Source organism: Tamandua tetradactyla, chromosome 1, assembly GCF_023851605.1.
Source record: "Tamandua tetradactyla isolate mTamTet1 chromosome 1, mTamTet1.pri, whole genome shotgun sequence".
Lineage (NCBI taxonomy): Eukaryota > Metazoa > Chordata > Mammalia > Pilosa > Myrmecophagidae > Tamandua > Tamandua tetradactyla.
In genome coordinates this window covers 19,670,544-19,685,019 of record NC_135327.1, presented here as the reverse complement: position 1 = coordinate 19,685,019, position 14,476 = coordinate 19,670,544, and the positions used below count along the sequence as shown (strand labels likewise).

General features: G+C 37.9%; 1 protein-coding gene across 4 annotated transcripts in view; it reads right to left on the bottom strand.

Moving 5' to 3' along the window:
* The window catches only part of CDK5RAP1 (CDK5RAP1 mitochondrial tRNA methylthiotransferase), a 91,108-nt gene that overhangs the window by 25,202 nt on the left and 51,430 nt on the right, over positions 1–14,476 (bottom strand). For 3 of the 4 annotated variants that reach the window (XM_077111285.1, XM_077111293.1, XM_077111308.1), the window contains 2 exons: positions 13,436–13,566; positions 204–353 (listed from right to left, as the gene is read on the bottom strand). In XM_077111285.1, the coding sequence (XP_076967400.1) occupies positions 204–353; positions 13,436–13,566 (281 nt within the window). The remainder of the gene's footprint in view (positions 1–203; positions 354–13,435; positions 13,567–14,476) is intronic. The other variant, XM_077111302.1, reaches the window with a different exon arrangement.

The window sequence follows — 14,476 nt, the reverse complement described above, 5'->3', positions numbered from 1 at the left end:
CATCAGGGACCACAGAGGCCAGAAGCATATATCATACTTATCCAGTGCTAAAAGAAAATAATTGTCAACCCAGAATTCTATATCCAGTGAAAATATCCTTCAGGGATGAAAGATAAATCAAGAAGATCTAAATAAATGGAAAGACATACTACATTCTAAAAAACAAACAACAAACAAAAACATACATATACATAAGTCCTCACCCCTTCCACCAGCACCAGTTGGACACAGCCCACAGAAACCTTGTTGGTTTTTGATGCTTCTTCTCGGAAGACCGTAATGAGTTCCTTCAAACGCCTTAATTTTATCTCTTCTGGAACATCATCCTTTAGCCTATGATATGCCCGTGTTTTCTATTAAAAAAGATAGGAGTATTGTGAATTACTTATTATATATGTAGAACAGAATGATCAAAAAAATTAAATTAAAAATTAAAAAAAAGAAAAGAGGTGGTCACCAAGGATTTACAGAACCCATCCTCGAGGCACAGAGAGGAAACATGTTCATTCCACCTGCAAATTACAGACACATCTACAGAGACTCAAGCCATACCAAAGGCGTTTTCTGGCTCCAGAATACCCCAAGAGAAAAAGATGACTCTACAGTGGAGTCACATTTATACAAAGGTTAGAGTCTAAATTCAGCACATGAAATGAAAATCAAAGACTCAAATTTACTCCTGATATTTACCCTAAGGTTACACTTGTACACATGTGAAATGGCCCATGTACTAGGGAACTTACTGTAGCACTGTTTACAAAGAAACAAAATACAAAGACAGCCTAAATGCTAGACATAAGTGTTCTAGTTTGCTAGCTACCAGAATGCAATATACCAGAAACAGAATGGCTTTTAAAAAAGGGAATTTAATAAGTTGCTAGTTTACAGTTCTAAGGCTGAGAAAATGTCCCAATTAAAACAAGTCTATAGAAATGTCCAATCAAAGGCATCCAGGGAAAGATATCTTGGTTCAAGAAAGCCAATGAAGTTCAGGGTTTCTCTCTCAAGTGGAAGGCACATGGCGAACAGGGTCAGGGTTTTTCTCTCTCATCAGGAAAGGCATGTGGCAAACATGGTGTTATCCGCTAGCTTTCTCTACTGGCTTCCTTCCATGAAGCTCCCTAGGAGGCGTTTTCCTTCTTCATCTCCAAAGCACTGGCTGATGGACTCTCTGCTTTGTGGTGCTGCAGCATTCTCTGCTCTCTCCAAATCTCCTTCTCCAAAATGTTTCCTCTTTTATAGGACTTCAGAAACTAATCAAGACATACCCAAATGGGTGGAGACATGTCATCACCTAATCCAGCTTAACAACCACTCTTGATTACATCACATCTCCAGGGAGATGATCTGATTACAGTTTCAAACATACAGTTTATTCTGACTTTATGAAATGGGATTTAGATTAAAACTTGGCTTTTCTAGGGGATATATATCCTTTCAAACCAGCACACATAGTTACTTATAATGGTTTGCCAAACCCCAACCAAAACCATTCCTGCCAACCCTAAGAACACCTAGGGCTTTATCTGAGATTCTATAAAGGTTCCATGCACTGTGATTACTTTCTAGAAACCTACAAACTCCAGATGGGTTCCTAGGCCAGATAAGTCCTGAAATCCAGAGGGGCCAGAATTCTCCAGAATTCTCCAGAATATCAACTAGTTCCATCCCCCTATCCCATATTACCAATAGCCCTTTACAACGTGAAAAAGTTGGAATATTCATAAAGATTGGGAGAAAGATCAAAGGAGAAGGGGTAGTTATAAAGGGGAAAGGTAAGATTTAACAAATGAGTATGACCACTGAATTATTATATTGATATTTCTTTTAGACTCCAGTGTTTTAGAACAGCTAGAGTAAAAACCCAAAATTGTGTAACCCATATTAAACTCTTAAATCTGTTCTATAACTAATTGCTGCAGTATGTTTTGAAATGTATTGCTTTTTTATATATATGTTATTTTTCACAATAAAGTAAATAAAACAGCCTTGATGTCTCTCAATACATAATCATAAATTACGATTAATTCACACTATATAATACTATGCATCTGTCAGAAAAAAAATGAGGTAGCTATATATGTACTGATAAGGATTGCTCTCTAAAATACACTCTTGGAGGGAGCTAAGATGGCGGCCTAGTTAGGAGTTCATCCTCCAGAGTAGCTAGTAAATAGCCAGGAACAGGACAGAACAACTGCTGGGGCCACATCAGTGACCGGACACAGAGCGTACACCAGTTTGGACAAGCTGGATCAGCCCACCCAGAAGTATAAGTCCCCCAAGCTGCAGCAGCTGGTACCCCTCCCCCTCAGGTTGCTTCCCAGAGGGGAAAGGAAAGGGACTTTACTAGCAGCAGAGGCTGAGTGCAACCAAGTTCCAATTGTGGAATTAATTAACAGATTCTGACTATTAAAAATAGGCCCCAAGCTTAGCTGAATCTTGAGTAAAAGCTGAGGTTGCTAGTTTTTGCCCAGCTGCAGAGAGGACAGGGTTGATGGAAAAGTAAAAAAAAAAAAAAAAAACAGAGGATTTTTGGATCAGACAGCACAAAATACTCGAAAGGGTCTGGGAACTGAAGGAAGGGAGGGGGCACAAAGGACCTGGAGATACACAGAGCAACGTACCAACTTAAGCTCTTAATGGGAAATTTGAGGAATGGGGGTCCTGCTCTGAAAATGATTTTTTTCTTTTCTATTTTGTGGCTATGTTTCTAAGATTTGACTGCTCTTTAGATACAGCTGCAGGGCTTCTCAGGCTCCAACTGCTCCAGGCAAGGGCAGAAATAAGCTTGTATGAGAGTCCGTTTGGAGGCTGTGCCTTCCCCTGGAGAGAGGTAGGGCCCAGTTCAGGTGAAATCCCTCCATCAAGGAAGACAGACCCCAGGGTCTGGAAAACTGAAGTCATTAAGGCCAGCCTACAACCCCTGCTCTGTCTCAACCACACCTTCAGCAGGGACAGTCTGCTAAAGTTAAAGGTATCATATCACCTTATGCTGGTGGGACCCACAGGCAGACAAGCACCACATACTGGGCAGGATAGGAAAAACAGAGTCCAGAGGCTTCATAAGAAAGTCTTTCAACCTGCTGGGTCTCACCCTCAGGGAAAACTGAGGCAGGTGACTCTTTCCTCCTGAGAGGAGGCCAGTTTGGTCTCGGAAAATCTGACTGGGGTCTATAATACCTAAGGGGGAATAAAAAAAGGCACCATAAGGCAGGGCAAGAAACAAGAAAACAAGAACTGAAAAACTCTGATCTGTTAAACAAAACCTAAGCTAGATATCTAGAATAAACTGAACTGACTGTCAAAGAACAGATAGACAACAAAGTCATTCACCAAGAAAATCCTAGGTAAAAAAAGTGAAAACAATCTCCAGAATAAATGAACTAATGAAATTAAATGCCTAGACACCAGCAAAAAATAACAAATCATACTAGAAAAACTAAAGATATGGCCCAGTCAAAGGAACAAAACAACAATTCAAATGAGATACGGAAGTTGAAACAATTAATTCAGATACGGAAGTTGAAACAATTAATTCAGAATGTTCGAACAGACATGGAAAACCTCATCAAAAATCAAATCAATGAACTGAAAGAGGACATAAAGAAAGCAAGTAATGACCAAAAAGAAGAAATTGAAAGTCTGAAAAAACAAATCACAGAACTTATGGGAATGAAAGGCACAGTAGAAGAGATGAAAAAAACAATGGAAACCTACAATGTCAGATTTCAAGATGCAAAACACTAATTAGTGAACTGAAGGACAGGATATCTGGAATCCAACAAGCAAAAGAAAATACATAGAAAAGAATGGAAAATTTTGAGCAGGGACTCAGGGAATTGAATTGACATCATAAAGCACACAAATATATGTGTTGTGGGTATCCCAGAAGGAGAAGAGAAGGGAAAAGGAGGAGAAAAACTAATGGAGGAAATTATAACTGAAAATTTCCCAACTCTCATGAAAGACTTAAAATTACAGATCCAGGAAGGGCAATATACACCAAACACAATAGATTCAAACAGACATACTCCAAGACACTAATCAGAATGTCAGATGTCAAAGAGAAAGAGAGACTCTTGAAAGCAGCAACAGAAAAAAAATCCATCACATACAAGGGAAGCCCAATAAGACTATGTGTAGATTTCTCAGCAGAAACCATGGATGCAAGAAGACAGTGGGATGATACATTTAAAATACTAAAAGGAAAAGCTGTCAACCAAGAATTCTATGTCCAGCCAAATTGTCCTTCAAAAATAAGGGGGAAATTAAAATATTTTCAGATAAAAAATGACTGAGAGAATTTGTGACCAAGAGACCAGTTCTGCAAGAAATACTAAAGGGAGCACTAGAGACAGATAGGAAAAGACAGGAGAGAGAGATGTGGAGAAGAGTGTAGAAATGAAGACTATCAGTAAAGATAAAAGAAGAAAAATCAGATATAACATATAAAATCCAAAAGGCAAAATGGTGGAAGAACGTATGCCTTTACAGTAATAACACTAAACGTTAATGAATTAAACTCCCCAATCAAAAGACATAGATTGGTAGAATGGATTAAAAAACAGGACCCATCTATATGCTGTCTACATGACATGCATCTCAGACCCAAGGATAAACATAAGTTGAAAGTGAAAGGTTAGGAAAAGATATTTCAGGCAAACAATAATTAGAAAAGAGCAGAAGTAGCATACTAATATCTAACAAGTTAGACTTCAAATGTAAAATAATTAAAAGAGACAAAGGACACTGTATTAATTAAAGAAACAATTCAACAAGACATAACAATCATAAATATTTATGAACCAAGACAGAGTGCTCCAAAATACATGAGGCAAACCAGAAAAGAGAAATAGACACATCTACCATCACAGTTGGAGACTTCAATTTCCCACTCTTATCAAGAACAGAACATCTAGACAGAGGATCAATAAAGAAACAGAGAATTTGAATAATTCAATAAATGAGCTAGACTTAACAGACATATATAGAATATTATACCCCACAACAGGAGGATACACCTTTTTCTCAAGTGCTCATTCTCAAGGATAGACCATATGCTGGGTCACAAAGTGTTCTAGTTTGCTAGCTGCTGGGATGCAATATACCAGAAACAGAATGGCTTTTAAAAAGGGAAATTTAATGAGTTGCTAGTTTACAGTTTAAAGGCTGAGAAAATGTCCCAATTAAAATAAGTCTATAGAAATGTCCAATCAAAGGCATCCAGGGACAGAAACCTTGGTTCAAGAAGGCCAGTGAAGTTCAGGGTTTCTCTCTCAAGTGAGAAGGCACATGGCGAACACAGCCAGGGCTTCTCTCTCATCTGGAAAGGCATGTGGTGAACACGGCATCATCTGCTAGCTTTCTCTCCTGGCTTCCTTTCACAAAGCTCCCCGAGAGGCATTTTCCTTCTTCATTTCCAAAGGTCACCGCCTGATGGACTTTGCTTCTCAGAAATCTCTTTCTCCGAAATGTTTCCTCTTTTATAGGATTCCAGTAAAATAATCCACCCAAATGGGTGGAGACACACCTTGACCTAATCCAGCTTAACAACCACTCTTGATTAAATCACATCTCCAGGGAGATGATCTAATTACAGTTTCAAGCATACAGTGTTGAACAGGGATTAGAAGAAACAGCTGTCTTTACAAAACAGAATTAGGATTAAAACATGGCTTTTCTAGGATACATACATCATTTCAAACCAGCACACAAAGCAAGTTTCAAGAAATTTAAAAAGATTGAAATTATACAAAACACTTCCTCAGATAATAAAGGAATGAAGTTGGAAATCAATAATAGGCAGAGGGCCAGAAAATTCACAAATATACGGAGGCTCAACAACACGCTCTTAAACAACCAGTGGGTCAAGGAAGAAATTACATGAGAAATCAGTAAATATCTCGAGGCAAATGAAAATGAAAACACAACAAATCAAAACTTAAGGGATGCAGCAAAGGCAGTGCTAAGAGGGAAATTTATTGCCCTAAATGCCTATATCAAAAAAAAAAAAGAAAGAGTAAAAATTGAGGAATAAACTGTCCACTTGGAAGAACTAGAGAAAGAACAGCAAATTAACCCCACAGCAAGCAAAAGGAAAGAAATAACGAAGATTAGAGCAGAAATAAATGAAATCGAGAACATGAAAACAATCAAGAAAATCAACAAAACCAGAAGTTGGTTCCATGAGAAAATCAATAAGATCGATGGACATATAGCAAGGTTGACAAAAAGAAGAAGAGAGAGGATGCAAATAAATAAAATCAGAAACAGAAGAAGAGACATAACACTGACCCCACAGGAATAAAGGAGGTAATGAGAGGATACTATGAACAACTTTATGCTAATAAACTACACAATGTAGATGAAATGAACAATTTCCTAGAAAGGCATGAACAACCAACACTGACTTGAGAAGAAACAGATGGCCTCAACAAACCAATCACAAGTAAAGAAATTGAATCAGTCATTAAAAAGCTCCCCCAAAATAAAAGTTCAGGCAGATGGTTTCACATGTGAATTCTACCAAACATTCCAGAAAGAATTAGTACCAATCCTGCTCAAACTCTTCAAAAAAATTGAAGAGGAGGGAAGGCTACCTAACTCATTCTATGAAGCCAATATCAACTTCATACCAAAGCCAAAGATACTACCAGAAGAGAAAATTACAAATCAATCTCTAATGAATATAGATGAAAAAATCCTCAACAAAATTCTTGCAAATTGAATCCAGCACCACATTAAAAGAATTATACACCATGACCAAGTAGGATTCATCCCAGGTATGCAAGGATGGTTCAACACAAGAAAATCAATGTAATATACCATATCAATAAATCAAAGCAGAAAATCCACATGATCATCTTGACTGATGCAGAAAAGGCATTTGACAAAATTCAACTCCTTTCTTGTTGAAAACACTTCAAAGGATAGGAATAGAAAAGAACTTCCTCAACTTGATAAAGGGAATATATGAAAAACCCACAGGTATCATCCTCAATGGGAAAAAACTGAAACCTTTTACCCTAAGATCAGGAACAAGACAAGGATGTCCACTATTCACCACTGTTATTCAACATTGTGTTGGAAGTTCTAGCCAGAGCAATTAGGAAAGAAAAAGAAATGCAAGGCATCAAAATTGGAAAGGAAGAAGTAAAACTCTCACTGTTTGCAGATGGTAAGATCTTTAATGTTGTATGTTGACGGGTTTTATTAATAAAAATTAAAAAAAAAAAAGAAAGTAAAAAGACAACTTACACAATGGGACACAATACTTGGAAACAATATATCAGATAAGGGGCTAGTATCCAGAATATATAAAGAGATTGTTTGACACAACAACAAAAAAGACAAACAACCCAATTACAAAATGGGCAAAAGACATAAACAGACACTTGTCAGAAGAGGAAATACAAATGGCCAAAAGGCACATGAAAAGATGCTCAACTTCATTGGCTATTACGGAAATGCAAATCAAAACCACAATGAGATATCATCTCACAACCACCAGAATGGCCATTATCAATAAAACAGAAAATGACAAGTGCTGGAGAGGATGTGGAGAAAGAGGCATACTTACTCAATGTTGGTGGGAATGTACAACTGCTGTGGAAGGCAGTTTGGTGGTTCCTCAGGAAGCTAAGTATAGAATTGCCATATGATCTGGCAATACCATTGCTAAGTATCTACTCAGAGGACATAAGGGCAAGGACACAAATGGACATTTGCACACGAATGCTTATAGCAGTATTATTTACAATGGCCAAGAGATGGAAACAGCCCAAATGTCCATCGACAGAGGAGTAGCTAAACAAGCTGTGGTATATACATACAATGGAATACTATGCAGCTCTAAGACAGAATAAAGTGATGAAGTATGTAACAACATGGATGGACCTTGAGGATATTATGCTGAGTGAGATTAGCCAGAAATGAAACAACAAATACCATATGGTCTCACTGACATGAACTAATATTAATGAGTAAACTTAGAGAATTTCAGCTAAGAACAGAGACCATCAGGAGATAGAAATAGGGTAGATATTAGGTAATTGGAGCTGAAGGGATGCAGATTGTGCAACAAGACTGATTGTAAAATTTCAGAAATGGATAGCACAATGCTACCTGACTGTAACACAATAATGTTGGTAAACTGAATGAAACTGAATGTAAGAATAATAGAGAGAGAAGGGCTGGGGGCACAAATGAAATCAGAAGGAAAGATAGACTATAAAGATTGAGATGGTATACTCTAGGAATGCCTAGAGTGTACAAGGATAGTGACTAAATGTGCAAATTAAAAAATTTTTTGTATGAGGAAGAATGAAGGAATGTCAGTATTGCAGGGTGTTAATAGATCCAAATAGATGTACTACAAGAATAGATCCAAATAGACGTACTCCAAGACATTTACTAATAAGAATGTCAGAGGTCAAACAGAAAGAATCTTGAAAGCAGCAAGAGAAAAGCAATCCATCACGTACAAGGGAAGCCCAATAAGACTATGCGTAGATCTCTCAGCAGAAACCATGGAGGCAAGAAAACAATAGGCTGTTATATTTAAATTATTAAAAAAGAAAAACTGCCAACCAAGAACTCTATATCCAGCAAAACTGTCCTTCAAAAATGAGGGAGAAATTAAAACATTTTCAGAGAGAATTTGTGACCAAGAAACCAGCTCTGCAAGAAATACTAAAGGGAGCACTAGAGACAGATATGAAAAGACAGAAGAGAGAGGTGTGCAGAAGAGTGTAGAAAGGAAGACTATGAGTAAAGGCAAAAAGAAGGAAAATTAGATATGACATCTAAAATCCAGGAGGCAAAAAAGTAGAAGAAAGTACTACCCGTGCAGTAATAACACTGAATGTTAATGGATTAAACTCCCCAATCAAAAGACATAGTCTGGCAGAATGGATTAAAAAACAGGACCCATCTATATGCTGTCTCTACTCAAAGGACATGAGGCCAAGGACACAAATGGACATTTGCACACCAATGGTTACAGCAGCATTATTTACAATTACCAAGAGATGGAAACAGCCAAAATGTCCATCAACAGATGGTTGGCTAAACAAACTGCGGCATATACATAAGATGGAATATTATGCAGCTGTAAAGCACAATAAAGTTATGAAGTATGTAACAACATGGATGGACCTTAAGGACATTATGCTGAGTGTGATTAGCCAGAAACAAAAGGACAAATACTGTGTGGTCTCACTGATATGAACTGACATTAGTGAATAATCTTGGAATATTTCCTTGGTAACAGAGACCATCAGGAGATAGAAATAGGGTAAGATATTGGGTAATTGGAGCTGAAGGGATACAGACTGTGCAACAGGACTGAATATAAAAACTCAGAAATGGACAGCACAATACAACCTAACTGTAATACAATTATGTTAAAACACTGAATGAAGCTGAATGTGAGAATGATAGAGGGAGGAGGGCTGGGGGCATAAATGAAATCACAAAGAAAGATAGACGATAAAGATTGAGCTGGTATAATCTAGGAATGCCTAGAGTGTATAGTGATAGTGACTAAATGTACAAATTCAAAAACTGTTTTTGCATGAGGAAGAACAAAAGAATATCATCACTGCAGGGTGCTGAAAATAGATGGTAATTAATATTTTAAAATTTCAACTTTTGTGTGAGACTAAAGCAAAAAATGTTTATTTGGTACAAAATTTATAATTTGACTAGTGCATCTCCTAATATAACTTATGTAGATAGTTGGTTGAACACCATAAGTACATGGAACCTTGGGTAGGTTATGAGACTTTGTTGTTTTGTCCAGGTGATGCCCCAATGAATCCCAGAGTGATTTGATCAGGGAGTGGAAAAGTATTTGCAAAGTCCCCTTCGGGGAATGTTGAGAATGGGGTAAAATTCAACCTCCCCAAGTTGAATTCTTGATATTCTCACAAGCAGTGTGGACAACTAAAGCTACAGGCTGAGCCCCCAGTCTTGGGGTTTGTTCATATGGAACTTAACTCCACAAAGGATAGGTCAAGCCTACTTAAAATTAGGCCTAAGAGTCACCCCCAAAAGAAATTCTTTCCTTGCTCAGATGTGGCCTCTCTCTCCAGCCAACACAACAAGCAAACTCACCACCCTCCCCCTGTCTACGTGGGACATGACTCCCAGGGGTGTGTACCTTCCTGGCATGTGGGACAGAAATCCCAGAATGAGCTGAGACTCAGCATCAAGGGATTGAGAAAATCTCTAGAATGAGCTGAGACCCAACATCAAGAGATTGAGAAAACCTTCTCAACCAAAAGGGGGAAAAGTGAAATGAGACAAAGTGTCAATGGCTCAGAGATTCCAAACAGAGTTGAGAGGTTATCCTGGAGGTTATTCTTACACATTAAGTAGATATCATCTTGTTATCCAAGATGTAATGGAGAGGCTGGAGGGAACTACCTGAAAATGTAGAGCTGTGTTCCAGTAGCCATGTTTCTTGTGATGATTGTATAATGATATAGCTTTCACAATGTGACTGTGTGATTGTGAAAACCTTGTGTCTGATGCTCCTTTTATCTACCTTGTCAACAGATGAGTAGAACATACGGAATAAAAATAAATAATAGGTTTTATTTGGTTTCTTAATTTTTTAATTAATTAATAAATAAATTTTTAAATAAATAAATAAATAGGGGGAACAAATTGTTAAAATAAATTTAGTTTGAAATGTTAATGATCAATGAAAGGGAGGGGTAAGGGGTATGGTATGCAAAAATTTTTTTTTCTGTTTTCGTTTTATTTTTCTGTTGTCTTTATTTCTTTTTCTGAATTGATGCGAATGTTCTAAGAAATGATCATGATGATGAATATGCAACTATGTGATGATATTGTGAATTACTGATTATACATATAGAATGGAACGAGCATATATCAAGAATGTTTGTGTTTCTTGTAATTTTTTTAATTAATAAAATTTTTTTTAAATATTGTAGGGTGTTAAAAGTAGATGCTAATTCATATTTTAAAATTTTAACTTTTGTGTGAGATTAAAGCAAAAAAATGTTTATTTGGTACAAAATTTATATTTTGAATAGTGCATTTCCTAATATAACTTATATGGACAGTTTAATTGAACACCATAAGTACATGGAACCTTGAGTAGGGTATGAGATTTTGTAGGTTTGTCCAGAGTAATGCCCTGATAAATCGCAGAGTGCTTTGAACAGTGAATAAAAAAGTATTTGCAAAGTCCCCTTGGGGGAATCGTGAGAAAGAAGGGAAATTCAACTTCCCCATATGGAGAAGGCCTAATATTCTCGCAAGCAGTGAGGACAACAAAATCAATAGGCCAAACCCTCAATCCTGGGTTTTGTTCATATGAAACATATGCCTGCAAAGGATAGGCTAAGCCTACTTAAAATTAGGCCTAAGAGTCACCCCCAAAGAACCTCTTTTGTTGCTCAGATGAGGCCTATCTCTCAGCCAACACGGCAAGCAAACTCACTGCCCTCCCCCTCTCTACGTGGGACATGACTCCCAAGGGTGTAAACCTCCTTGGCAGGATGGGACAGAAATCCTAGAACGAACTGGGACTCAGCATCAAGGAATTGCAAAAACCTTCCTGACTGAAAGGGGGAAGAGAGAAATGAGACAAAATAAAGTGTCAGTGGCTGAGAGTTTCAAACAGAGTCAAGAGAGGTTATCCTGAAGGTTATTCTTACACATTATATCGATAACCTCTCTTTAGTTTAAGGTGTTATTAGAGAGACTAGAGGGAAGTGCCTGAAAATGTAGAACTGCATTCCGGTAGCCATGTTTCTTTAAGATGAATATATAGTGATATAGTTTTCATAAGTGACTGCGCAATCATGAAAACCTTGCGTCTGTTGCTCCTTTCATCTATGGTATGGACAGGTGAGTAAAAATATGGATTAAAAATAAATAAATAATAAGGGGAACATGTTAAAATAAACTGGGTAGAGGGAAATACTAGTGGTCAATGAGAGGGAAGGGTAAGGGGCATGGTATGCGTGTTAGTTAGATTCAGTCGTCAACTTGGCCAGGTAAGCATACCTAGTTTTGTTGCTGCGGACATAAGCCAATGGTACATGAACCTCATCTGTTGCTAATTACACCTGCAGTCGGCTAGGAGGTGTGTCTGCTACAATGTGTGACATTTGACTTAATTGGCTGGTGCTTAAATGAGAGAGCGCAACGTAGCACAACCTAGCAGCTTGGCATTCCTCATCTCAGCACTCGCAGCTCAGCCCAGGCCTTTGGAGATGCAGAAAGAAGTAACCCCGGGGAAAGTTGTTGGAACCCAGGGGCCTGGAGAGAAGACCAGCAGAGATCAACCTGTGCCTTCCACATAAGAAAGAACCACAGTGGAAAGTTAGCTGCCTTTCCTCTGAAGAACTAACAAAATAAATCCCCTTTTATTAAAAGCCAATCCGTCTCTGGTGTGTTGCATTCTGGCAGCTGGAAAACTAGAACAGTATGATTTTTTTCCTTTTTCCTTTTTATTTCTTTTTCTGGAGTGATGTAAATGTTCTGAGAAATGATCATGGTGATGAATATACAACTATGTGATGATATTGTAAGTCATCACTTGATTGCACACCAAGTATGGAATGTTCATACATTAAGAATGCTCGTATTGTGTGTTGATTGATTTTATTAATACAAATTTCAAAAAAAGATATAATTAGCTTGGCTGATGTCAGCTTAGTGACAGTGAGACTAAGGTCACGGGTTCAGTCCTAAGCCCCGTGATCGCATGGGCCCCTTAGCCTCCAGCCCAGAAACAAGCATGCTGCCTCCAAGAAGACCGGGAACATGAGGAGTGACCCATACAAATCCATCCCTACCACCAGTAAAATGGCAAAAATGGCAGTAGACTCAGGACTATCCCCTCTCTGAATGAAATATGTATTTCTCTCTCTCTCTCTGTCCCTCCTAACCTTGTTTCATTTTCTTGGGCATATGTGTTACAGGAGAAACTCCCCAGTCATATCAGTGGGTTCACTTGGCCTAGGAAAATGGAAACTGAAAATAAAAAAAGCTAAGAATGACTGGGAATATGACAAGAGATCTCTGTTAAAACAAATCATACCTGTAGACTAAAAAAGGTCTGCATATTGAGAAATGCTTTTAGTTTCTCGTAAAGAAGAAAAGTCTTCCCTTCAACTTTCAAATTTTAAAAACAGTGTAAACATAATTTAAAATATTCTAATGAAGAGGAATATTGGCACAAGTAATCTTTTTACAGCTCAAATTTCTGAACTGTGTCAAATAGTAGGCAGAGTTAATAAGAAAAATGAAGAGGAAGTAAAAAAGAAGAATTCATGGTTTCTCAAGGACTGCCTTGCTGCCACTCTTTTCTGTCTAGCTGTCTACAATAACCCCTTCAAGAAATGATGGCAGTCCCAGTAGAGAAGCAGCTCAACCCCATTCCCAGGCTCACCTGTCTCATGCTGTAGGCAAAGAGAAAGCCCGTATTGTACTGAACTTCCCGAAGCAAAGACACTGTCTGGAGGTGATCTCCCTCTGTTTCACCACAAAAACCAGCAATGAAATCGCTGCTGAGGCTCACACCTGCCACACATAACAAAGGACAATCAGTTACTGCAGTTTACAAGGGAGAGAAAGGATTATAATGCCTTCCCTGGGACTATCCAGCACGCGCGCAAACAGAACAGAATGGTCATTACAAAGCAAGGGGAGATAGGCCTGCTTTCAGACATTTTTCCCAGCCAGAGCCAGACTTCTCAGTCTACAGTTCCCTGGGCATAAGAAACAGTGTTTTGACTTCAAATACTGGATGTAGGGACACGATAAAAATCCACAATTTCAAACTGGTCCAGCTTTTACTAGTGAAAAATTTGCCATAGCTCACATAAATATACACTCTTGTAATTATTTATACAAAATAACTTTCATATTTAGAAGTTTTAAATTGAATGCTCATTTAAGACAACAGTAACAATAACTACCAGTTAGTGAATACTTACTATGTGCCAAACTTCACCACTTATTTAATCTACTTCATTATCCCAACAACCCAATGAAATAAGTACTATTTACTTCATTTTATAGGTAAGAAAACTGACAACCAAAAAGTGAAGTGTCTTGTCCATGGTCACACAGCCTGTAACAGAGACGCTTGACCCAAAGCCAGTGCACCTAGTCTCCATACCATCCTGTCCACCAAAATGAAACATTTACACTCACTACAAGTGACAATAATTAGAAATTTGGAAAACAATATACACACTGTCAACTAATCTAAATCAGAAGACTACAGAATAATTATATTAGGAGGAAAGGGAAAAAGAAAGGGAATAAAGTAAGAGTTAAGATAATAGAAAAGGATATTGAAGGCAAGATGGTGGCTTAACGAGGTGTGAGATTTAGTTCGTCCTCCAGAGCAGCTAGTAAATAGCCAGGAACAGCATAGAACAACTGCTGGTGACACATCAGTGACCAGATACACAGCGTATCCCAG